Source organism: Cygnus atratus, chromosome 12 (genome assembly GCF_013377495.2).
Source record: "Cygnus atratus isolate AKBS03 ecotype Queensland, Australia chromosome 12, CAtr_DNAZoo_HiC_assembly, whole genome shotgun sequence".
In the NCBI taxonomy this organism is placed as follows: domain Eukaryota; kingdom Metazoa; phylum Chordata; class Aves; order Anseriformes; family Anatidae; genus Cygnus; species Cygnus atratus.
Window position 1 is genome coordinate 16,375,181 of NC_066373.1, and position 24,428 is coordinate 16,399,608.

At 40.0% G+C, this 24,428-nt stretch overlaps 1 protein-coding gene across 1 annotated transcript; it reads right to left on the reverse strand.

The window, feature by feature from the left end:
• Positions 1-1,727: 1,727 nt before the first annotated feature.
• Positions 1,728-24,090, reverse strand: RBL2 (RB transcriptional corepressor like 2). The gene is made up of 22 exons (XM_035543305.1): positions 23,829-24,090; positions 23,105-23,235; positions 21,669-21,869; positions 20,262-20,326; positions 15,489-15,617; positions 14,756-14,916; positions 14,586-14,650; positions 13,691-13,877; positions 12,624-12,790; positions 11,848-11,957; positions 10,962-11,065; positions 10,465-10,602; positions 9,757-9,921; positions 9,396-9,507; positions 8,499-8,771; positions 7,756-8,030; positions 7,050-7,226; positions 6,840-6,911; positions 6,323-6,440; positions 5,059-5,261; positions 4,462-4,626; positions 1,728-3,687 (listed from the first exon to the last, which is right to left on the reverse strand). The coding sequence occupies exons 1-22, from the start codon at positions 24,042-24,044 to the stop codon at positions 3,517-3,519; spliced, it is 3,405 nt and encodes a 1,134-aa protein (XP_035399198.1). The 5' UTR covers positions 24,045-24,090; the 3' UTR covers positions 1,728-3,516.
• Positions 24,091-24,428: the final 338 nt, after the last annotated feature.

The window sequence follows — 24,428 nt, forward strand, 5'->3', positions numbered from 1 at the left end:
TACTGTGAGCATTAATTGTCTTGATGCTGTTCGTCTTATGCTTTTCTGAGGCATTGAGATTTAAATACTTGAAATTCAGTATGTGAAAGGTTCAGTGAACAGAGACTCTGGTGTGAAACAGAAAATGGGCCTGGAATTTTGGCTGAGCATAATGCGCCAGCTAGGCAGGGAGACAGAACCAGTGTTAAACTGGCAGGTGATGGTTTTTATCTACTTATATTATTCAGAAGGCTCTGTAATAAATCACTGACTTGCAAATTTCCTAAGCCACTTAATTGAAGGACTTGCTTAGAAGTTTAATCCCTTCTAATTTTGGGCTGCTCTTTTATTTCAGCTGCAGCAGGATAGACAAAGCTTAATTCATGGTGGTATATAAAGCAGAAAAGTAATTTTATCCCCAGAACTACCGATGGTGTTGGGTGGAGGCAGAGGTAAATCAATATGGAGCAAATCCATAGCCCAATGGCAATTTGGAGATGTGGCTATGATTGTTTTATTTGTGCAGTTGTTGCTGGGGTTTAGAAAACAATTAAAGACTAGTAAAAGCAATGACAAATGATAATGAAAGGAATTAGTAAAAATGGTGGTGGTTTGAGCATGTTTCATCTTCGAGCTGTTACGGACAGCTGTAGGCTGGGTGGCTAGGCTGTTACTGGGTTTCTCTCAGTGAAACCCATGTTAATAGCAGTTTGCTGATGTGAAAACAATTATATTTAAAGAATGCTGAACTTTTTTAGTTTAGAATAAATAATCTGAATAATCTTTTTTTTTTTTTTTTTTTTAAGTCGAAAAAGAGGAGAGAATAACTGGGTCTTCTAGAATCAGCTTGCGTATGAAAAGGAGCTGTTCCAGGAGCAAGGTAGGCAAGTAAGTACTGCTGATACAAAAGCCTTTTTTCCACAAGTTAGCTGTTACAGCTCCTAGTGCTGGTATGTCATCTAATGAAAAATTAACTGAAAAAAGTTGTCCTTGCAATGCTTTGCTGAAGTGGCATTTTGAAAAACACTTCTAAGTATCATCTTTGCAATTCTGCATTCTGTAAAGAATGTTTCAGAAAGAGAAATGGAAAAAGAAAACTAACTAAATGCAGAGAAAAACCAGTACGTAGTTGTAAAAATAGTATCTGGCTGCTACTGGTCCAAACAGCTCTTAGCAACATGATTACAAATCTCCCTAACTGAGTTCAAGTATGAGTGCAGAGGCTAGTGTTTATGAAAATATTTCTGCTTTCCTTGGACTAAAATGTGTTCTGTTACGTTACAAGCACCTGAAAGGAGGCAGCATCAGCTTGCTGTCGTTCTGGGGTCCTCTTCTGGCACAGAGCCCCTGTCCTGCCACTGCCACCTCCACCAGGAAGAGGAATGTGGCGGCCACCACCAGCCCGCGACTGCTCGCAGTGACGCCCAGGTAAGGCAGGGCCGGGTCCTCCCCTCCTGCAGGCACCAAGTTACAACAGAGCAACGTGAGGAAACTCAAAACACAGTGACTAAACTGGGGCAAGGGTAAAGCCTTTTCACTGTGTGTGACCAGTAAGCGCAATTTTTTATTATTTTAAACCATTAATTGCAGTGTTTGTCTGAAGTTCTTGAAGCACATCATGTGCCTTACAGCTCTCAGCTGTGTCACTGTTCTGATATTTTCTTTATGCGCCAACTGGTCAAACGTAGCCTTTGATACACGCATGCTATTTTTGGCTTTGCACATAAGAAGCTTTTTTCACGTGAGCATTATTGTGAGTTTATAAATTCTTTATTGAAAAATACACTTGCAATATTTTCATACAAGGTAATGTAAATGGTACAAAGTAACAAGAATTGTCTGACAACTTCATAAATATTTTTACAGAAACATCTACACAGCTGCTCAACTTCAGCCTTCGTTACACAGGTAAGAATGAAAGATGCTTCTATTTTACCTTAATTGAATTTACAGTGAAAGTAAGTCCTAAACCTTCCCATTATTCAAAGGAGCAGGAATGAGTGAAAACATCACGTTTTTGTTTCATTATAAAAACTTATAGAATCAGTGTGTGCTAAATTTTACATTGAACAGCAACACTGTCCCCCAGTTGTCATTGAAAATGAGTAAATCGCTATAGTATAGCACGCCAGGTATTAGGAAAGGACTTAAGCATACCAACAAGGTTGGTATTTTAGAATTATTTTAAATGAAAACAATTAGTCGGTCTAATTGATATATGCAGTGCTTGCTGATCCTGTTAGTAGGGGAGGGATTTCTCTCCCAGGCAGCCTGATTTTTGTCCGTAAAAAAAAAAAATAAAATAAAAATAAAAAATCACAACCCCTCTGTCCTTTAAAACCAAACAACAAAAAGCTAAGTATACGTTTTTAAGGGGTTGAGGCTACCTTCCTCCTGAATAAGTGAGATGGCCAGTTCCTGACTCTCAAAAAGAACAATATGCAGAAACATTGCTTTTTTTCAAGGCATTTTATATGCTCATAAACATCCCTAGCTTCCTGCATTCATTACTGCATGCACATTAAGTTAAAATTAATTCTTAATGCCATTTGCTGAAGAGGGGAGCTATAGGATGTCAATTTGAAAATAAATACAAAAGTCAAATTGCTTCAATAAAGAAAAATATCTGAAGTCAGCCTTTAAAAAAAAAAAATTCACATTTAGAAAGTGCCATTGCAAATATACAGCAAAACTAATCTGCCTTAAAAATGATGCTTCACAGCCCTATCAAAAGTGCCACCTTTTGAACAAGAGTTCACTTTAAAACATTGCACAGCTAAAAACAATGCATAACAAAATTAGCTACTTTTATACAAGGTGCCCAAACGTTAAAGCGAAATAATGTGATGGTTTTCAGGGGCACACAGAACATCCCGAATGTAAAAGTATCCATTCACATAGGAATTTTTTTTGTTTTGAGCCCTGAATTAAGCTAGGTTCCTTTTCCAAGGGGAACAACTAGATTTTCTAGAAAATCACCTAAGTCATTATTTTTGTGGAGGTCATTAATGTTATATATAAAAAAAAAAAAAAGACCCCCTTGAATATGAGCATCTTGGCACCGTGCTCCCATGTCTGATACATACATAACTTCCTTGTCCAAAGCTGAAAAGGTAAAGCACTGACAAAAACAGTGTAAGTAGACTGGTTAGAGCAAATGGATTTAAATACCTGTTGCAAGGTAAGAAAGCTGTGTTAGGGATGCATCCTCCAAGCAATAAAAAGCTTTTTAACTGCTTTCTCAAGCCAAAGCCTGAAGACAGCTCACTTGCCTTATAATTAGCTTAATGATGGGGCAAGTTTGAGTTGCAGTTTGAAATGCATCCTCAGTGTCCCAGGCATCGTAGGAGACGCCTCCTGCCGCTTCCTGCCACGTCCAAAGGCTCAGCGCAGTCTGGCAGGAGGCAGTCATGAGGTGGAAAGACAACAAAAGACGACAGCCTGGTGTTTGCAAGGCTCGGTGAACCCGTGCGATGCATGAAGCTACCTGGCCCCGTGCAGCAGGAGAGAGGGAATTCCCGTGCTGGATGACTGACCTCAGTGAGACCCCCTGTCATTTGCCACATCCTGTAGTCGTCTTAGCAGAGCGGTGTGATTTTCCTGACAGATCCGCTTAGCTGGTGCTTCGGTACCATCTTCTAAGAGAATGCCTCTCTTCTTTGTTGGAGTTTCTCCTGTTTTAATCATGCTGTTAATTTCCTTTAGCCTCTGGGGAGAAGCAGGAAAAAAAAAGGCAGAATTATCTCTCATTATTGCAGCTACCAAAAAAGTGAAGTTTTTTTAATCCCTTTACTGTGATCTCACATGTGCCTTATTTCTGGCAATTATACAAAGTGCTTGCTGTAACAAAGTAACCCTTTTGACCACTGTATTGCTCTCTCTCAAGCAAGCCTTTTGTACAAGCTTTTTTGGTGCTCTGGTGCTGTGCACATAGAGGTGAAAGGCCTTCCTGCTGTAGTTATGACATGTTATCTCACACCACAGATGCAGCAGTTCCGATCCTGCATGAAGATGCTTCCCGAGGAAGACTTCTACTCCATTCTTGGTGACCATATATCACAGGATTTATGCAGCCTGTTTCGTATTCACTTGGTAAGTCTCTTCACATCGAGACATTTTTCCCCTACTAAGCAGTTAAGAGGGTATGACCATACTTAGTGTTCTACTCCGTCAAGTGTCTTCATGCCAAATCACCCATCCTGTTACCTGAAAGCAAATGGCACCATGGCCATGCCTCTTGAGTCTTCCATGTGTACCATTACAAAGGGTAACTTTTCCAAGTACAGAAGTAACTTGGACACCTAATTGCTTTATAGCTTCTTAGATATGTGAACTGTCAATTTGGAGAGCGTTAGGTGACAAAGTACACCTTGTACAACACATCTTTCTGTTTGTATTGTTCAACTTTCTCTAGTTGCACTACCAAAAAGAAAAGGTAGAATTAAGGATTTGTAAAATCAAACTAAAACACTTTAGTCTTACCTTAGATGGGCTGCTGCTGAAATAATAGAATATTTTCTCTCGAGGAGAGAGAGTAGGCTCATTTTTGTGTGGCGAGATGTATACTGGGTGATTGTGGGACAGCTGTATTCTGCGAGGGGAGACGATTCTTACAAACGGGTAGGGCGAGAGCGGAGGAGAATCGGTCTGCTCAAGGGAAAAAGAAAAAGCATTCAATACGAGCTGTCTAATCTCAGTAAGCTACCTACAGTAAGGCTTTTGTAAGTTGGTCACCTTAAGCATGGTTTAGATTTTTTTTCCAAACTTAGGTCATACCCTTACCTATTTAGAACATGGGCAAGTTCGGTCATACTTCTAGGCCATACTAATATTTTACTTACTTTAACCGTATCTGAGGCTGGTGGATGACATGGCTTGGTGTTGTGTATTTCATACGTGATTAATTAACAGAAGTGCTTAATATTTCAGCACCAGAGTATGTCCTTGAACTGAAATTATTGTCAGAAAAAAAAAAAGCCCTTGAATTTGCTTCCCCTAAAATGAGGTTAGCTAAGAGTATTCTACTGCATGTACAACAAAACAAGATGTATTTACTAATGAAAAGCAGAGTTAACTTACCCCATTTGAAGTATACTTCAGGGCAAACTCTTTAATCTGCTCAATATAGATGTTGTTATAGAATTGTATAAGGTCCCCTCGCTCTTCCTCCTCAGTGTCGCTGTTGGCACCAGTCAGCCGGGTCGGCGTAGGGGGAGCGCTGTTGGGATGAGGTACAGGCAGGGTGCTGCTGGATCGCATCACGGGGCTGGAGTCTCTGCTAGCTGAAGAGACAAGAGCAAGCTCTGCTTTATTCAGTCACAACTGCCTTGGGCATTTCAATCATTCCGATCCCAGACAGTCAGCTGCACACAAGAGCTGCATTCCACATTGTTAAATTGCAGTACGGTGACCCTGAATTTGGTGTCGATAGCGGAGATCGTGATTTTGTTGCCTTAGCATCCTTCCTTACACAAAAGCAGTATGTTGTTCAAGATATACCTGCTGAGTATATGTACAGACACAGGCTTTAAGCTCAGCTAAAACTCCATTTCTCAGGAATTTTGCTATAATTTTAACAGTCGCTTGCTCTTGTTGTCAGCTGGCACAATTTCAAATAAGGAATGTCAGTCTTCTGTCAGCCACTGGTAGGAATAGATGTCTTGGTAGTACTTCCTGCTGGTTTAATGTGGGAAGTTGCAAACAGTATGTACCTTTTTTTTCCCCTCCCTGCCACCTTTCTGTGACAGAAAACATTAAGATCTACGTTTATACTGTCATCTATTAAGTAGCTGGTGGTAAGAATATACAGCATTAGTTACTTGCTTTCCTGTGCAGAAGGTCATTTGAGGAAAATGTGTTAGTTCAAATGTCAAGGAAAGACTCATCTACACTTCGGAGACAACAGATTTGCTAAAATAGATGCTGTGGGCGGCTGGTTTGTTCTTAGCTACGAAGCCAGACAGCTACTGCTTCTCAGCTAAAACATTAAAAGAAACTGCTGCAGCTCCATGATGGTTGTAAGTAAATGAGTAGCTGAACAGGGGCCAGCACTGGTCTTCCCTGATTCACAAAGACGTGTTCCTTGGCGTACCAGCTTATTCAGAGTTCAGGCTGCCATTGTGGTGAACTGAAGCTAAGCTATGCAGTGAGTGATTCAAATGGTCCTGCTTCAAATGTAGTATTGAGCTCGAGTTAGCAACTCGTTAAGAGTATGTTCTTAGGTGTATCCAAGTGTACCAAAGAAGGATCTGTTTGGTGTGGGGCGACACAAAATCCAACTTGTACTCCATGCATAATATTTCGGAAGAGGGATTAAAAACACATGCAATTTGGAAACACTCACTTTTTTCTTTGTTTTTCTCTTTACTTCTGTCTGTAGGTGAGTTCTGCTGGCTGCTACTATCGCTGCTGCCAGACTGTCGTCGTCGTCTCCTGCCTTTTATCAGGACGCTCCGATACACCTGCAGGGAAAAACAGGAGCATAACACGGGAAGTATGATTAAATGTGCGGTTACATAGTCAGGGAACAATAGGATGCATGATAGAGCTGCTTTTTAGAAAACTTCTCTGTGGTATCAGATTGTTTCCTACAGGGGAAAATACAGCCTCCTACAATGATGATTATTCACTGGGCACTGGTGCTGTAGCTTGTAAGTGAAAATATTTTCAACTATAGATATAATTTAGCATAAAAAGCTTTTGGTAGTGCAGGATTTTGACTCTGTCTTTAAGGAGAGTGCTCACAGACTGCGTATATTTAACATTAAGTCTTACTTTGAAAATCTCTACATTCCCAAAGGCATTTAATTAACCAGAAGCCACATCATTTAATAACATCATTTAATATTAACTGTACTTACATGACTCTTGGCTTGTGGTTGTGTCCGATAGCAGCGCATAATGTTCTGAAATGATCTGTCATCCTTAGTAACCTAAGGATAGACAAACAGACAAGATTAAAATTGTTTCTGTTTTTTTTTTTTCCCCATGATTTGTTTCGGGGTGGTTGTTTGAGGAATTTGTAGTCATAGCATATTAAGCCTTAAAAACGGTGTTTTTATTCACCTTACCTTAGACATTACATAGATGGCACACATGAGCAGCTGATCCAAGTGTCTGTCCATCATGATTTCAGGGCAGTGCACCAAGGAATACTCAAAACAAGTCCAGATCTTTTTCCGCAGCTCATCAGATATATCGAGTTTGACACAGAGATCCCGTAGACGAACACTAGCTAAATGATACACCTGTTGAAATTGAGACTATGCTTAGGAGCACATCAATACTGCTTTTCTCATCCAAGCTAAAGCACAGTTCAGACTTGTACAGCCTGTAGAACTTGTGCAAATGGTAAGTCAAAAGAAGAATAACTAAATTTAACTTTTGTGTTTACTGGTATTGATGCTAAGAAAGCATTTGTTTGAAGCTTAAATTCTGGAATTATTTGCAGTGCAGGAACAGCACCACATAACCACTGTATTGAATAAATAAGAACATCTCAAAGATGAATTTCTTTCTGTTAAAGAGCCTTAAAGAAAATGGACACCTTTAAGCAGCTGCTAGCTGCTACTCCACAACTAGAGCAGTGTTAATCTACTCCCTTGCCAGTGCAAAATGGTCTGCATACCATAAGATATGTATCCGAATAGACTTAAGGTATACATTAACTTTTAAACTGAATATTCTCTTACCATTATTAAAAATAAGTAAATATTTTTAAATCATAGAGGACCTACCGCAATACAAACTAAAAGCGCAAATCAGACTGAAAAGTACCTTTCTAAAGAAGAGTGAAAGCGAGCCCATCTTCCGGGGCCTGACAGATGCAGCAGTGGCAAGTTGCTGGGTTTGTCTTTGCTCTCCAGGAGAGATCTGCTGCACAGTTACCTGGCCTGGTAGCTGTAACGTTGCCCCAGTCATCTGAGCGTTCAGGGTACCAGCAAGAGTCTGGGCGCTGAGGGGCTGAATGGAGCCAGAGACAGCTTGAGGCTGGGTTCCTACATTTACCTGGACTGGGAAGAAAGTTATTCCCCCATTTTCATTGGCAATACCTGTAATTTAAGAAAAAGAGTCTGAAATGAGAGCAAGTTTTGGTGGTATGAATGATATTTTGTTTGTTTTAATAATTCAGTAATTCTTTTATTAGTTGCTTATATAGCACATTATAGATATGAAATTGTTTCATCAAAATGCTTTGGACTTTTTATCATAAGAAGACAAGAATATAATGGAATTTAACTGATTTTTAATAATAATGCTACTTTCTTCCCCTGCCAGTTGAGGAAGGAAGGGTTATTGAAATACCTAAGTTTAATAAACAGTTGTTGGCAGTCAGAAGATCTTTGTGCTGTCAGCGTTCTGTCTCTAAATTCTGCTCACCTATGCATATGATTTTTCCCCAATTATTAATTTTTAAACCTGCTTTTTTGCCACTGGCATGCTGTTCTCCCTAATGTACTCTTCTGCGTACAAATACTCTGATGGGAACCAGCCTAATCCTACTGTTGCTTTTCCCTTACCTTGTACAGGTATTGTAACAGTTTGCCCGTTATTGGCTGTTACGGTGGCGGTTGCCACTGTGACCAGCGTCTGGCCGGGCACAGGAGTTACGGACATTGCTTCGGGATTCATGTTCTGCACAGGCACCGTATTTACCACGGGCTGCTGGGAAACTCTTACTGGAGTTCCGTTGTCAGAGGTATTATCGTTATCAACAAACAGTCTTCTCCTGGTGGGATTGGCTGTAGGAGAACTGTATCTGTCATACAGAGTCGTGGGAGAAGATGAGAGGCCTGAGGATTTTAAAAAAATAATTAAATATATATATATATATACACACGTTTAATTCTTGTATAATCCCTTATTATACAAATATATGAAAGAAATCTAATAAGAACCAAAACTTGTCAGCCAAAGTTCTTCTGGAAGCATTTTTAAAAAGTTGTCTACATTTGTCGCTTACAAATCATTCTTACAGATGACAGTGTTCAATATTTTTCTAAACTAACATATTATGTTTTATTTTTTTTCCCAGAAAAAAAATGAGGCTTCACAGAAGTAAATATATAGCAGAGCTTCTATTCTGGTATAACAATAAAACAAACTGTTTAGGGGCTACTGATTATGTGTACATATGAATATATGTATTTACATGTTTGTCTACACACACATACATACACACTGTTCATACACACAAAACCCTGAAACCACCCTAACAAAACACTATTTTGATTTGAAATAACAAATGTATCTTAAGCATCGGACTTAACTACATGAGTTGCAATAGAAATACCATTTACAAGTTTCGCAACTAATTGTACATCGCCAGAGTAGCTTCCTTCTGTAACACCATTTAGGTTTGTAAACTAAAGGTGTGGTCTAAGAACAATAAATGTGTTATGCTTTAAAAATCTCACCTTTTCCAAGTCCTCCACTTTCAGCACGAACCTCGTTTATTCGTCTTGGCGTCAGTGGAGAACCTACAACACTGTTCGCAGCAGATCTCTCAAAATACTGAGGTGGCATTACCTAAAATAATTGTATTTTTATTAAAGTGTCTCTATCACAGATTCACTGCCTAACAAGTTTTTAAAAGCTTCTAACCTAAAACATTTGAATGGCAAAGTATATAGAAGAAAATGAAACAAAGAAGAGCATTGAAAAACTACTCTAACTTAAAACCCGTGTAGCAATTGTACAGGCTGTCGTGTCCACTCTCTCTTATCTTGTCTGAATAGGAAGACTATGTGAAGTTATGTAATGTAAAGAAGTGCCTACCTCTTCACAACTAGGAACTTTGTTTTCATTATCTCTGATTCTGTCCCACAATATGGATTCCTGCTTCCATGCCATGCTTTCCAGGATCTGTTCTTCAATATGATTAAGGTGTTTTACTACTTCCCGGCAAAGTCCATCTTCTGCTCTAATAAAAACCTCGATTACCTGTAAAGCAGAGAATTATGAACTCCACATAATACTAAATAAACAGTGAGTGATAAGTGTAATATACTTGTTTTCATGTGTTTCTTCTTACAGAAAGCTCTAATTCCTAATTTTCAGGGAAGAGACTAGTAGAAGTATCAGGCTGCATCGCTATGGTTCAATCAGCTGTTGTCCTGCTGGTTTATCAGAAGATAGGTATTGGTATTTTTCTAAACAAACAATAAAACATGTCACGCACTGTTTCAGAATAGCTGCTACAACAGCTCATTAGCTGGTTCAAGATGAAATGATACTCTGTTAGTTATTATTTGGGCACACTGCTCCTGTGTTAAACTGAGAAACACTATTTTGATTTTTAAATGCCCAAGCTACATCCCAGAATGACAGCCAGCTATAAAAAAAAAATATCTTTCAACACAAAAAGGGTAAAAACTGAGAATGAAGAGTTAAAGTACAAATTAACATGTAGGTAAGGAGATTACTTAATACAAGGCAAGAGCATGCATGACTTGATCAGCATTTCTTAACTGTTACACACTTTACCTTATAAAAATGATAAACTGGAATGTCAAATATTTCAGTGATGAAGGGGAAGTTTCCAGGTGGCTTATAGGTAAAGGTAATGATCTCAAGGCAACACGCCAGCAGAGACCGGTGAAACACATCTTGCTCCAGTATTGCCTGCAAAAGAATTGCACATTGTAGTGCTTAATTTACAGTGTAACTATAGAACAGTAAAATGCTTTCTGTTCTGTCTCAGCAGCAAGAGTATCAGGTGTTTAAAAAAAGATCTGCATTTGTAGGTGACAGAACATAATCCAAAATGAGACATCTTTTACTCTTTAAAAATTTTATTTATCCTTTTTGTTTGCAAACACAAATGATTTCTTGTACAGTTTTTCTTTAATTAAGGTACACTTTGAGGCTACTTTTCAGAAATTTACCCTCATTTAAAAAAGCAGTTTGTCATGCTCTACAACTGATTTCCTTATTACAGATCCAACTTTAAAATGAGGCACAATTTGATTAGTTTTCCTTACAGATAAGTCAGTGTCTCCCAGTCTCCTCCTCTCTTGCTCAATAACCGACTCCAAAACCTTGTAGTACAGTACCTCAGCACGACGAAAATGCTTACTGGCCACATCTGCAGGAATTTTAAATAGAAATATCATGAAATACAATTCAAAAATCATTAGTTGTTTTAGCTTAAGATAATTTACTTGGATTTCTGTGTGGCAGGGGCTACAATACTTGCAGGACTAAATCTGACTAATGTTAAAAACTTAACATTAACTGTGGTATCTCGCCCCTATCCAACAGAAAACACTGAAGCAACTGTGTTGACAGGAACAGACACAAAGAGCATCTTCATAATTTACAATCCATCTTTGCTCACTTCACAAATCTTGACAGCTTTGCAAATAAATACTTTGTGTTTATACTAGCAAGATTTTAATTAATATCTGTACTAACCGAACTAACTTGTATTTAAGCCAAATTTGCTGTAGGAATTTTGAAAAATGCAATGAGTCAGGTTTTTCCTTACTATTACAAAAACTCATGCTATCAATATTCTTAGACTTGAGATGAAAAGTAGTACCCTCTCACAATGGGGCTTGGAACTAGATGATCTTTAAGGTCCCTTCCAACCCAAGCCATTCTACCCTTGAGAGGGCTTTTTCTTTCCCTTCTGTAGAACTTGGAAGTATCATCAAATTCCAATGATTTAAGCCAAGTTTAATTACGAAAGTTTTTACAGGGTTGAATGTTGCCATGTGTTAAGAATACCAGGAAAAGACAGAAGTAATAGAAAAAATATTCTTGTGCTAAAGCAGAGCCTCTATAAAAACACAAAGTTTACTTAAAAGAGATCAGCATTTTTAAATGCACTTTAATCTCTATTTATGTAACTGAAATGTTTCCTACCTTTAGAAAAATTACTGAATTCTCCTTCAGACTGCATGCTCTGGCAATAGAGTTCACACATTTCTTTTACTCTGCTTGCAATAGATTGAGAAGGATCTCTGGAACATGCCCTGAAAATACAAATTAAACATTTTCAAAGTCCTATTCCTACTAAGACCAAAAAACAAAACAAAACCAAAATCTACAATTTGGATAATATGATTAAAGCATGAAGCTTTAAATATCTCAGACAGGACTGCAAATACACACGTGTGTAGCTGTAAAACACCCACAGTATAGTATTATTATTGTACGTATTGTAGTAAATACATGTTTTCATTGTAAGGGTTCAATACTTAAACAGCATTTTCCACGTGATACAAAAAGTGGATTAAAATACATAGTACCTAAGGTAAAAGTTTATCTGCATGGAGAAAAAAAATATTTTTAATTCCTCCAGTATGAAGTGACTTGCTAGGTAGTGAGGTTTGCTAAGTAAGAAGAAAAGCCTTGAAGAAAATCTATTAGCAGTTTGCTGTTCAAGAAGCTCAGAAAGTTGGGTTTAAAATGTTGTGTTTTCTTACAGCTGTCAATCTCTCAAGGACAAAGGCACAGAAATAAAGAAAAGAGTGTTTTGAAAGCTTAGTATCCCTCTGGCTCTTATATTACTACAGAACCTTTCATGATTTTGCATTTTAAATTACACTATCTCACAATAACATTTGTTATTATAACCCTACTTTTTAAACATTTTTTTTTGGTTATCAAACATCATATAATATAAACATCAAACTTACCTGAATATTTGCTCCAGATTTTCACTGGGGGCATTTTTCAGCCCGGCCAGCATGGTGTGAAGGCGGCTCAAGCTGTATGTCGCTATGGAAACAGGTGTCACATACGGGTTGCTCTCTTTAATGTACTTGCGGCCGGTAAGCGGGGTTGTAATCCTAAGGGATTTGGACTAAAAAGACGGAAAATAAGCACACAACTGTCCAGTGTTACAAAATTCAGAGCTTACAACCTAGAAGTGTCCGTCTCTAGAATTCTTTAACTTGTTACAATATATATCTGGGGAAAAAGACTAGGAATCAAACAACCCAAACGAGTTATGTCTCAAGTCGCCAGCAATGACTTTATCTCTGTCACCACGATGTTGGTATCAAATGCTGGTGTACGAATGCACAAACAGAGACGAAATGACCTCACACTGAAATGCAGATACTGGAGTGAAGCACGAAAGAGGCCTAACTAAAAAACGTCAGCAGTCCCCTCCCATCCTTTGAGTACCAAAGGCAGCTGAAGCTTGTAGGAAAACTGTACCGAGCCAGGGTTTCCGGTCAGCAAGTGTGACTCTTAGATTAAAAAAAGTCCTCCTGAATGTAGCAGAAACAATTAGCACTTCCATTCTGTTGCAGAAAGTATTTTTTTTTTTATTTTTGTCCTCAAGAACATTGAAAGCCATCAACCGTCAAGCTGGAAAAAGATCACATTTCTGTGCTCCAGCCTGCGTTACCCTTCTGTGCCCTCTGATCTAACTGTACTGATAGAGCTCACATCCTTCAGCTACCTGCCTCATATCCCTTCTCCTTTAAGATATTTTTTCCATCTTCAGGAACATTTTGGTGTTCTGTAATCACAGATAAATGTGTCTGCTTTCTGCATGGAGAAATACTGTCCAAAACCCCCCACAAAATTAAACAATACATCTAAGCAGTTGCAAAATGTAACTCAGTGATGCTGTTTACACTGCCGGAACAGCTTCTCCAATAAAGATGGTGATTATTTAGCATCTGTTACAACCAGACACAGACTAACTCAATGCCTTCTCCATAAAAACAGCAACAGCCCATGTCAGACTCACCCTGTCAAAGTGTTGCTGCAGATTATGCTTCACTTGTACTCGTTCAGCTGTTTCCACTCCTGAAGTTGTATTTAAGCACCTTGTGAGAGTTCCAATTTCTTCATCTGCATCCTCCCCAAGAAAGATTCGCTCATCCAGATTTCCTACTGACAAGACGTACTCCTCGTAAGCCTTGTTGATGGCTTTGCTACAACAGAGAGGAAAAGACAGACACAAAACCCCTTTATTTAGTGCTTCGTTTACTTGTTTAGTGAATGAGCACATTTCTGGCCTGTCAGAAGTCTACCTCAGAACTTATTTTAACCATTTAAAACCAACAATATCTAAAACACGACAGCGGCAAGAACATTATTTTTCCATTATATCTGCTGGCTTGCCGTTTGGTATGGCCATGGGAGGAACATAATACTGGGAGCTGGTGTTTGGCTGGAAACTCCTCCAACCTTACTCATCACAGCACCATAAACTGCAGTTGCCATTTTCATACCATTTAAAAGAAAACAGTAAGTCCCACTCATAGCATCTCTAGGTTTAAAAAGGAATAAACACCAAACCTGATTTTTCCCTCAGGCTTGAGCCCCACTCAGTGTGCCACCACAGCTTTTTCTTCCTAACATTTACAATTACGTACAAAAAAATCAAGGAAACATAGAAACCAGAATAAAAGCAGACATAAAGTAACACTATACTAAGGAATCATTCCTCTTATGCCTCAGGCCATACCACCTCAAAGAAAAGGAAATGAAACACAATTCAATGTAATACATAAACAGTAATAAATATGCAAATCAACTAGCTAGCATTAATGTTAATACACAAGAGTAATGCAAGTGCGATTGTGTTACAATTCAAGGGGATAAAAACGCAATCCAAACCACAAATAAAGTTGACTCACAAGCTATCGCCGAAGTTTCCAGGATCTAGAAATCCAGTCAGATTTTCATCTTTTCCTTTTAAAAGCTGTAAGACAGTTAAGAGCAGAGGATGGACATTTCAGTTCTTGAAAAAGTCCTGAAGATAATGACTAAGGAGATTTTGTTCTACATCAGAAATGTATTGACCAACCTTTTTGTCAAAAAGTTTCCGAATATATGGCTTCCAAAAATGTTCCTTTATGCCTTTTGCTTCTAAAACTAATCCATAATGTAATGAACACAGTTCTTCAATGATGCAGGGAGGATCAGATGACACTTTATAATCCTTACTGTGAAAGTCTTCAGGTAGACCTACAATTAAGAACAGTGTATTATTTGATTTTGCAAATTCATACCCTATCTTCTTACTAAACTAAAATTCTGTGCTGTGTGGTCTCAGGTAGTGTGAAATTAAAATGGTAAACTAATTAGTTCCCTTGAAAGAATAACTAATTGTACAGTGCCCACTCAACGTAAACAATCAAGGTGCCAGCCTTGTTTTTGAGCAGTGGAGCTTTCCAAACAGCTGCCTCCTGGGCGCCCTCTGGTCTGACTGTGTCCAACAAGGACTGTGTCATTATAAACCCTTCCACTGACGGTAACACATCATTAACAGCAGTGTTTAGATTGGAAACTCCTTCAGTGGTATTTCCAGAGTATATAAGTCCTTGACTTAATATACTATTTACAGAATTTGATAGTCTGTTATCACATATGACATTAGTAGGAATATAACTGTGTGGCCAGACAGAGAAAATAATAATTCCCACATATTTCAAATTAGTATTACTTTATTTATTCTGTACTATGTATGTTCATACTCATTTCAGCAGCCTAAGAAATTCCTGCAGACTTCGGATAAAGACTTTTTTTTTTCAACGTACCTTTAAAATTAGGATTCAGGAGTTCTTTACGGTTAGGACACTGCAGAGCATTTCCGTATACTAGATCCAAAGCACATAACAAGAGATGGTAGGAATTGACCAAGTCATCACTGATCATAGGAAAATTACCTTTAATTTCAGAAAGACACATGAGATTAGTTAAAATTAGCATAGATTTATAACTACTTTACAAAAAACTACTGAGATTTGTATTGCAATCAATAATGGAATCTTTGAAGCACAGATCTGGGTGACTAAGATTCGAAATATCTGGATAGAAACACAGGGAGTAAAACGGACACACACTTACTAACATATAGCAAATATAATGATAAAATACATTTTCAGGAACAGCAGCAATCATACAGGAACTCAAATACATTGTGCTGTTTTGAAAACAAACCTTACAGAGATGCTGATAAGCATACTGCAGGCTCCCTCTTTCACAGTAACCTGATCAATCAGTGCATAAGTAACTCGAAGCAGCATGAACTAATGTGAAATGCCCTAAGGAAAAAACTTTGTTGCCCTGACTCTGGGAACACAAGCCCCAGTGCCTGGCAGTGTTACTTCTTCAACAGAGTCTTACTCCATCTCCCTGAGGCGGAATGTTGTTCTGAAGTCGTGTAAGGGGAAGAATGGGTTTTGACTGAGACTATCCTTTTCCCCAATTTTGCATTGCTATGGAATGTTGCAAAACACTTTAACTCCTGCTAGGATAGAGTCAAGTGTTCAGATGTCCTGGGAACAGCAAGCCCCCCACCCGCCCAACAGCCCCCCATTCTTCAAAACAAATCCAATTCTGTTGGGGGCATGCTCATTACAAACATACATTGAACTTTATTTCTCTTACGCTTTACAAAAGTCTTTACAAGTGTGTATCTTTAATCTGGTTTACAATGTACTTTTCTTTTATATACCTCTAATATAATTTTTGTTCATCATCTTTCTGTAGAAAAGAATACTTATATTCTTTTACCACCTTTCACAGAGGTTATATTCAGATTCCTAACTCTTTACTAAACTCATTTAGGTTTGTGATATTCCTTTAGAGGAATGATCAGAGCTAAAAACAGTTGTAAAATCAACTATGCTGTTAATTCATATCATAAATCACAGTTCCATGAATTTATATGTACAGCACGATTTTCTATCACTTTTTCAATACTAATAAGTCTTTTACTCTTTTTTTCAGGTAAGGTCCTAACCAGTTAGCTGAATGCACAATGAAAAACAGGGGCAGCTCCCAGAAGAGATCTACCATATAGCAATAAACTCATGTAGGACACATCGAAATGTATATATGATTAAAGCATTTTCCTACACATGTTGTTACTCTTCTACCAGTAACGTACCGGTTTGTTCAAATTTATATCCAGTTTTCTGATTCTATGTTTGTTAAAAATAATTTGAATGTAGATAACTGGAACTATTTAAAATAATTAAGTCTACATGAAATCTGTGTTATCTGTACACTTTCATCAGAGTTATTTCCAAATCATTAATAAGTTCACAACAAAGAAATCAAACTCCTAAATATAACAGAAAAATGTTAATCAGTATCTTAAAGTAACTTTTATGACAGGATCAATTTCATAAGCATAAAGTCTAGCGTGGCAATAGCTACTGCCAGCAGTCAAAAATAAATCTAATTTTACATTACCAGTATGTTCATACAAGTGATTTGTTAAACCAGTGACATTTCAGATAATAATTTACCACTCTCTTTCACAGCTATCCTGGTTTCAGGTAGGACAGAGTTAATTTTCCTCCTAGTAGCTGGCAGGGTGCTATGTTTTGGATTAGGATGAGAAGAGCGCTGATAACATGCTGATGTTTTAATTGTTGCAGAGCAGTGCTTACGCTAAGCCAAGGAGTTTCCAGCTTCTTGCTCTGTCCTGCTAGCGAGCAGGCTGGGGGTGCAGCAGGAGCTGGGAGGGGACAGACCCAGGACAGCTGACCCAAACTGGCCAAAGGGGTATTCCATACCATCTGGCGTCATGCTGAACAATATATAGGGGTGGCTAGCCAGGGTGGGGGGCCGGCTGCTCGGGGATAGGCTGGGCATCGGTCAGCAGGTGGTGAGCAATTGCATTGTGCATCACTTGTTTCGTACACATTATTAGTAGTAGTACTATTATTATTATTTTCCTGTCTTAATAAACTGTGTCTATCTCAACCCACAGGCTTCATTTTCCCGTTTCTCTCCCCTGTCCCAGAGAGGGAGGGGGGAGGTGACTGAACAGCTGTGTGGTGCTTAGCTGCCGGCCGGGTTAAACCACAACAACAACCAAGCATGAACTAATAAAGAAGTTATCTCAGTGCAGCAACAAGAGATCTTTTTTGAATTGCCATTTTAAATAAATAAGTTATAGAGTTTAAAAATAAATTCCTAAAAATAGTAGGCAAGAACAGCACTATCGCTAAACAGAGTCAGTATCTTACGTGCAGCGTGTACCAGAGGTACGAGCAAGACCTGCACTTTGTGCACTGGTGGAACTGAATGCACCACCGATCTTGAGGCGTGCAGAAATATCACGGTGACAAGCCTCAACTTGCCGCTGATGTGCAGTTGCCATGATAAGGGTTACTGCCAACCCTCAAAACACAGTGAACAAAACTTAACAGGAATATTTAATTCCTCAAATGGTAAACATTTAGTTTACATTTTTGTACTGCCACACTTTAATAAAGTTACCACTAGTCACTTAGTAATTTCATAGTTCATCAATACTGTAAATTTGTGGTTTTTTTTCAGCTTAATTGGCTGTGTTATCAGCACAGTATTGCAGTCTACAAAGTTAATTCACATGTCTGAAACTGCTCACCAGTGAACTCGTAGTTAACTGACGATGCAGCTACTCAAACATACCAACCAAGAATCCAGCAAGAACAAGACTCGTATCAGTCCCTTTGCGCTTTTGCCGCTCTACCCACAGAAGTGGAGTTTCCATAGCAAGCAAAAGAAAAACTTGAGACATTTCAGACTGACCCACTTACTCTCTCAGCTGCCCAAGTGTGCTAACGAAGTGAAGTCCTGACTACTGGAAAGAGGTATGGTAGTGACTCTGCTCTGGTCTCAGGGGAGTGCAAAGAGACATTTCATACTGCTTGAGAGCACTACTCTGAAGTGCAGGGGAAAACAAACAAACAAACAAACAAAAGATGTAAAATAATACTGTGTTTCAAGGATGCAAGTAACATGCTTGTTTAGGAGAAATCTCTCTTCCCCTGAAACATACAATTTGCACCCTGTTGGAAAAGACAGCTTCTACATCAGACACAGGTGTTTGGTACAGCACCCATGCAATACCACAGCCTTCCCGATCTTCGCACAAAGAGACGATGGTGATGGTCCAGTGATATTGCTGGTAACTCTTCCAAAAAGAACTTGCTGACAACCTTCTGCTCTGTGGTACAGTGTAGCAGGAAAGGCTAATCTGTACTGGACAAAATTAGTGCCAGATAATTCAATACTGTGACAACCTACTCTGTCCTATCCTCAAAGCAACCAATTAAGGAAATCACAGCACGCTGCACGAACCTTATAACTGATTTACTTTAAAATTCAAAGCAAAAACCCCACAGTCCTTCTTTTCTCCCTTTCCTTTTAGAAATGAGACTACTAGCATTCTAGAAGTTGTCCTGAAAAATATAAAAACTCTGGAAATTTTTAATGGATAAGAATCTTCAAAAGTTCCTTCAATTATCAGCATAAGTTTTGTCTTTATCTGCCTCAAAACAGTGTCTTACTTTTACGGAATTCCCAGGGAACTTTCACCCAAGCCATACCTGAAGTCCCAGGTAAGCAGAAACACCGTAACAACCAGATTTGATGAAGAAAGACTATAGATTATGTGATGACTGAACAATTTAAGGCTAAAATTTTGGGGAGCTTCACTATCCTTTGTGCAAAAGGATTTACTCCTGTTCCCTCTTGTGGCCCATCAGTCATTATCAAGAAAAAAATGCTGCAATTCTTTGCTATTCATATTAGCTTTAAGGGTGCTTTTACAACAGTGATTATACATATGTTGCAACAATTACGCATACATTGCAATATACTGTCTCTTCACTGCACTATTTCTATGGAATCCTATTAACAGAGGATTTCCCCTTGTGTATTTCAAAGGAATCTGAGTCTTCGAGGCAACCAGACAGTTACATATACACTGTTATGTCCAAAAAGCAAGGGAGAGTCATCCTTGTGAGAAAGACATATGCAGACCTACTTAGTAATGCACATTATTATTTGATATAGTGACTGTGTGCACATTTTTTTAAAAGGGTGAGGGGGCAGGTTATCAAAAGAATTAGAATGCTATCTGTGATAACAGCATGAAAGTAATCACACCTTGGGTTTTATGATACATTCTTACTACGTTACAGAAAAAGATCTATTAAATATTATCACCATTGTTGGAAACTTATGAGGAATTTAAGTTATTCTTTGTTCCTAGAGAATATATATCTATCTCATATTAATTACAACTATCTCTAAATATGAATTCACTAAAACTCTCAGCTAATTTTACCTTGGAATTACAGCTTAAATTGCCAAAATATTGGAAACATCACAGCGATATTTCACATAAAAGCTACCGTCAACATACAGCTTACCTCTGAAGAGCAGTAAAACATACAGCTGGGGAAATTAAAACAAGACGATCCCTTCTGCAAAAGGCCTGTAACTGCCCAACGTTTAAGGATTGATATGAGACAAAGACTAACAAAACCAGGTCTGCAGTATTTAATCCAGTTCAAATCTCTTACCTTTTGCATGAACAAAGAGCACCCAACAAAAGTGGAACACTTCAGTCACTGTGCACGGTTGTCGTCTTTTGGGGAAAAACAAAGCAAGAAGACGCAAAGTAAGCTCAATGAATTCAGACTGACAGAACACCACACAACATTCAATCATTCTGAAAGAAAATTAGGCTTTACCATGGAGTAGCCAAAACCTCTCCCCCCAAACCAAACAAAACACACAAAAACCTGACTGAGGTAATGAAAAGGCTGCACAGTGCTTTACTGCAGACACAACAGGAACCCCGGTCTCAGTCTGCACGCTATGATTTGAATGTCACCATGGCAGTCCAACATGAATTGAGAGCTGGAGCTGAAATGCCTTCTTCAGGAGTATTCTGAGCAATATAACCACGTATACATGTTCTTGGAGGAATACATTACACAGCGTGTTGATGTTAACATCCTGTTTGGTCGCAAGTGCTACCTATGTACTTAGGTAAAGCATTTTTGTATGTAACTCTACAGGGTGTACAGAATGCAAGGCAAATTCATTCAGGGTGACGCCATGTTATCCATTTTTCTAGTTGTCTGGTCAGCCTTAAATCATTTATTTGGTTACGTTAGGTTATATAAGGAATATCAAAACTATTATGTATTTCATGCAAAAATCAGAAGTATCATCTGACTTGATTTTCAGAATTAGTTCACACCTTACCATCCAAGCTAACCAACTAGCAGGGCTCCTCCTCTAATTGTAGTATTATACACACAGTATATTATAATTTCAACATTTTGTGCCATCTTAATGCTTCTCAATACTCAATTTTGGTTACAAATACCACTAAGTTATGCTCACAAAAAAACATCAAGGAAAAAAAAGAAGAAAGCAAAGAAATGTTTTTTTTTCCTAATATTTACAGTCTATCTAGCACAAGCCGTGCATAATTTTACAGCTCTTATAGTATCAACAGTGACAAAGAAACAAAGCTTCCACTATAAATTAAAACATGCAGAAGATCTGTCTCTATGGAGAAAACTACAGGAATTAATGTGTAGTGAAACAGACTGAGTTGTTCTGTGAGCTACTGAGGCTGTCAAACCATAAAATGATCAAATTCTTCCAGCCTTCCCCACCTTACAAATACTAGTACTTCTCTTGCCTAGAGGCTGGTTTTCATTTTTCATCTTTTTCCCCACCCCTAAATCACAGAAACTTAACGGCTTTGGGACTTCACGCATCCTGTCAGATCTGACAAGCTGGAAAAAAAAGATTCCAAAACTTCTGGAAGCAAAGACAAACAGACCACCTCTGATATCAGAAAGAACTACTATGAAAACACAGATAAAGCACATTTACAACAGCCAAAAAATTTCAGGATATTGTTGTGACAGCGATGCTCTAAAGTCAGTCTGGAAATTACAGAAAGGTACCTCTGTTTCCTTCCTCTCTGTTGACGAGGTTGATCTTCTTGAGGATATCTGAAGATGTCCTGAAAAATGGGCTCGTACTTCTTAAAAATTACTGCAGAAACTGTAAAGTTTCTCTCCAGTCTCTCGGTTCGTTCTCTGAACTGGGGGGGTAGATTCGCCATGTCTTCCCATTTTTTCATCTTGTTAAAAAACTCAATCAGGCTGAAAATATGGAACAGGTTAGATCTCAGAGATTGTTTTTTTTTTTTTTTTTTTCAGAAATATACCATACATTTTTATTTATTTACAACAAAAGAGCAATTGCTACTTTCCTAACTACTGATAAAATGGCAGCATTGCAAATGTGACAGCTGTAGTTCAAAGTGTTCAGAGCCGGTCCTTCACCTACACACACGGACAGGCTTTCGGGTAGCTCGTGGCGCGTTGCAATACCCTCTTCTGATGACCCTGTTAATTACACGTTCAAGGTTCTTGGCTTTTCCTCACAAAGATACCATCAGCTCCAGCAGGCAGCTTACTATAAAAGCAGACTGCTGTCATTTTTCTGAATAATTTATCTACTGAAATAAAATAAAATCTGACCTCTACTGAACACTGAAAAGCTCTACAAAGTAGGAAAAAATACAGCGTATCACTTTTACACGTGTACATTTCAATTCATAAATTTGGCTTCCATTCATTTTCACTCCTTTTTCTAAGCATGCTTTTTCAATGTTATTAGTCTTGCATAGTCCAAATCACAGAAACTATTTGTCCGTATTCAGTTCCTTGAATGGCTGATTTGGAAAAAAATGCTTTTGAAGCAACTCTTCTATATTGTTTAAACAAATAATAGTGCTCCAACAGTAAAGGAGACAGAAAGTGCATAACGAACAATCACGTAAGCATCCTTTTTTTGCTAATCTACTAAATTGCTACAAAACAACCACATTGCTGATAAATAACATCATTTGTTTCAGGAAGTTCTCTTTCGTTACGCTATAGACAAAAACGCTCGAACAAAGTTTGTCAGAACCTGACATTGCTTTTGCATCATAAAGCAAGAACAGATGAAAAATGAAAGTCTTGACAAAAAGAAAAAAAAAGCGAAAAGGTATTAACGTTGTCACAAGCAATAAAAACAGTCACTCTTGTGGGAAGCTCACACTTCGTTCAATGTTCAAAAAACTGTTCTTCACGGGTTGGTTTCTTCCCCTTTTGAGCATACAAAGTTAATCTCTAATTTTGAAAAGCAGTGTTTTTATGATATACGAATGACCAAAATGGAACTGTCCTACTCGTGTGGCAATGAGCTCTAGCGCACAGATTCCCACTGTGTAAATTCTATCTGTAAGAGCAGGAAGCAAGAATGACATCCATCACAGTTTCTAAGTTTTCCAAACTGACAAGTAGCCCTTGAGATTTTCTGTTTTGAAACTGGCCAAAAGAAGAATTACCTTTGCTCCGAGCAGCGCAAAATTCTGGTTAAGGACACGAAATTTCCCTCAACCGTCCCTCTGCTCATGGTTGGAATCGCTTTTCTGCAAGCCACGTACAGGGCGCAGGCCAGCCAGTGCAGATCGTTTCCCTGTGAAGTAAAACACGGCGATCTAAAAGCTGTCAGGAGAAGGAAAACCTTTTTCCACTGTGCCAAGGGGAAGTACAACCCGTGTCCTGAACCAACCGTGCCCAACCACCGAGGAAGTCGGTTCCCTGTCTCGGAGCTGACACCGCCGCAGCGTGCTTTGAACACATAATGCTGAAGGTGTCAAAACAGAAGTTACGCAATTAGCAGTTACGTTAATGAACTTCAGAGCTGACCCACAGACCAGCAGCACGGTTGGTGTCGCCCCCCTCCTAGAACAACACTCAGTACTACGCGTGTGTAATAACTACCATCAAACTAAAGCAAGCAGCGGCTCCTTCCCGGGGACGCCCCCGCCCCTCAGCGGACACGAGCCCCTTCCCCACGCCGCCCAGCCCGGCAGCGGCCCGGCGGGCACCTGCACGGGGGAAGCGGCGACCCGCGGGGCGCCCGCACGGCCCCCCCGCCACGGGGCAGGGGGCGGGAGGGGCCGGGCCTGTCACGGCCCGCCGGGGGCTGCCAGCGGGCGGCGGCCCCGCGCGGCCGGCCGGGCTCCCGCAGGCCCCTCACACCTCTGAGGCCCCTCACACCCCCACCTCCAGCGTGTAGTTGCGCCTCATGCTCTGGAAGCTGAGCCAGGCCTCGGAGCGGGCTCTCTCGTCCATGTTGAGGCTGCTGCAGAGCTCCTCGTAGCGCTGCCGCGTGTCGCCCTCCTCGGCCGGCGGGGACGGCCCGCGGGGCCCGCAGGGGGGGCAGGGGCCGCCCCCCCCGGCCTCCGCCCGGCCCTCGGGCTCCCCCCCGCCGCCCGCCATGCCGCGCCCCGGCGCTAGGGGGCAGCGCCGCCCCGCCCCGCCTTGCGCACGCGCCACCGCCCCTCAGCGCCGCCCGCTCCCAACGGCCCCGCCGCCGCCGCGCCGCCGCTCATTGGCTGGCGGCTCGGAGGGGCGATGCGCAGGCGCGGTGGGGGTGGGGGGGAGCGGTGGAGCGCCCGCCCGCATGGCTCCCGGCGGGCAGTGCGGGCGTCGTGACGTCATCAGGCGGCGGCGGCGCGGTCATGGCGGCGGGCGGGGGGAGGAGGAGGGTGGGGTCTGACGGGGGCGGGCGGTGCCGGGCACCCGGCGCTAACCCAGGCGCGGCCCCGGCCGGGAGAACACCGAAGAAGGGCCCAGGTGGCAGGGGAGGGGCCCCGGGGAGCC

Coding starts and splice junctions, on each gene's coding strand:
- RBL2 (XM_035543305.1), bottom strand. CDS start 24,044: ATGGCGGGCGGCGGGGGGGAGCCCGAGGGCCGGGCGGAGGCCGGGGGG. Junction 14,917..15,488: donor CCTGAATCCTAATTTTAAAG/GTACGTTGAAAA, acceptor TCTTAATTGTAG/GTCTACCTGAAGACTTTCAC. Junction 7,227..7,755: donor TTTCACTCTTCTTTAGAAAG/GTACTTTTCAGT, acceptor CAATTTCAACAG/GTGTATCATTTAGCTAGTGT.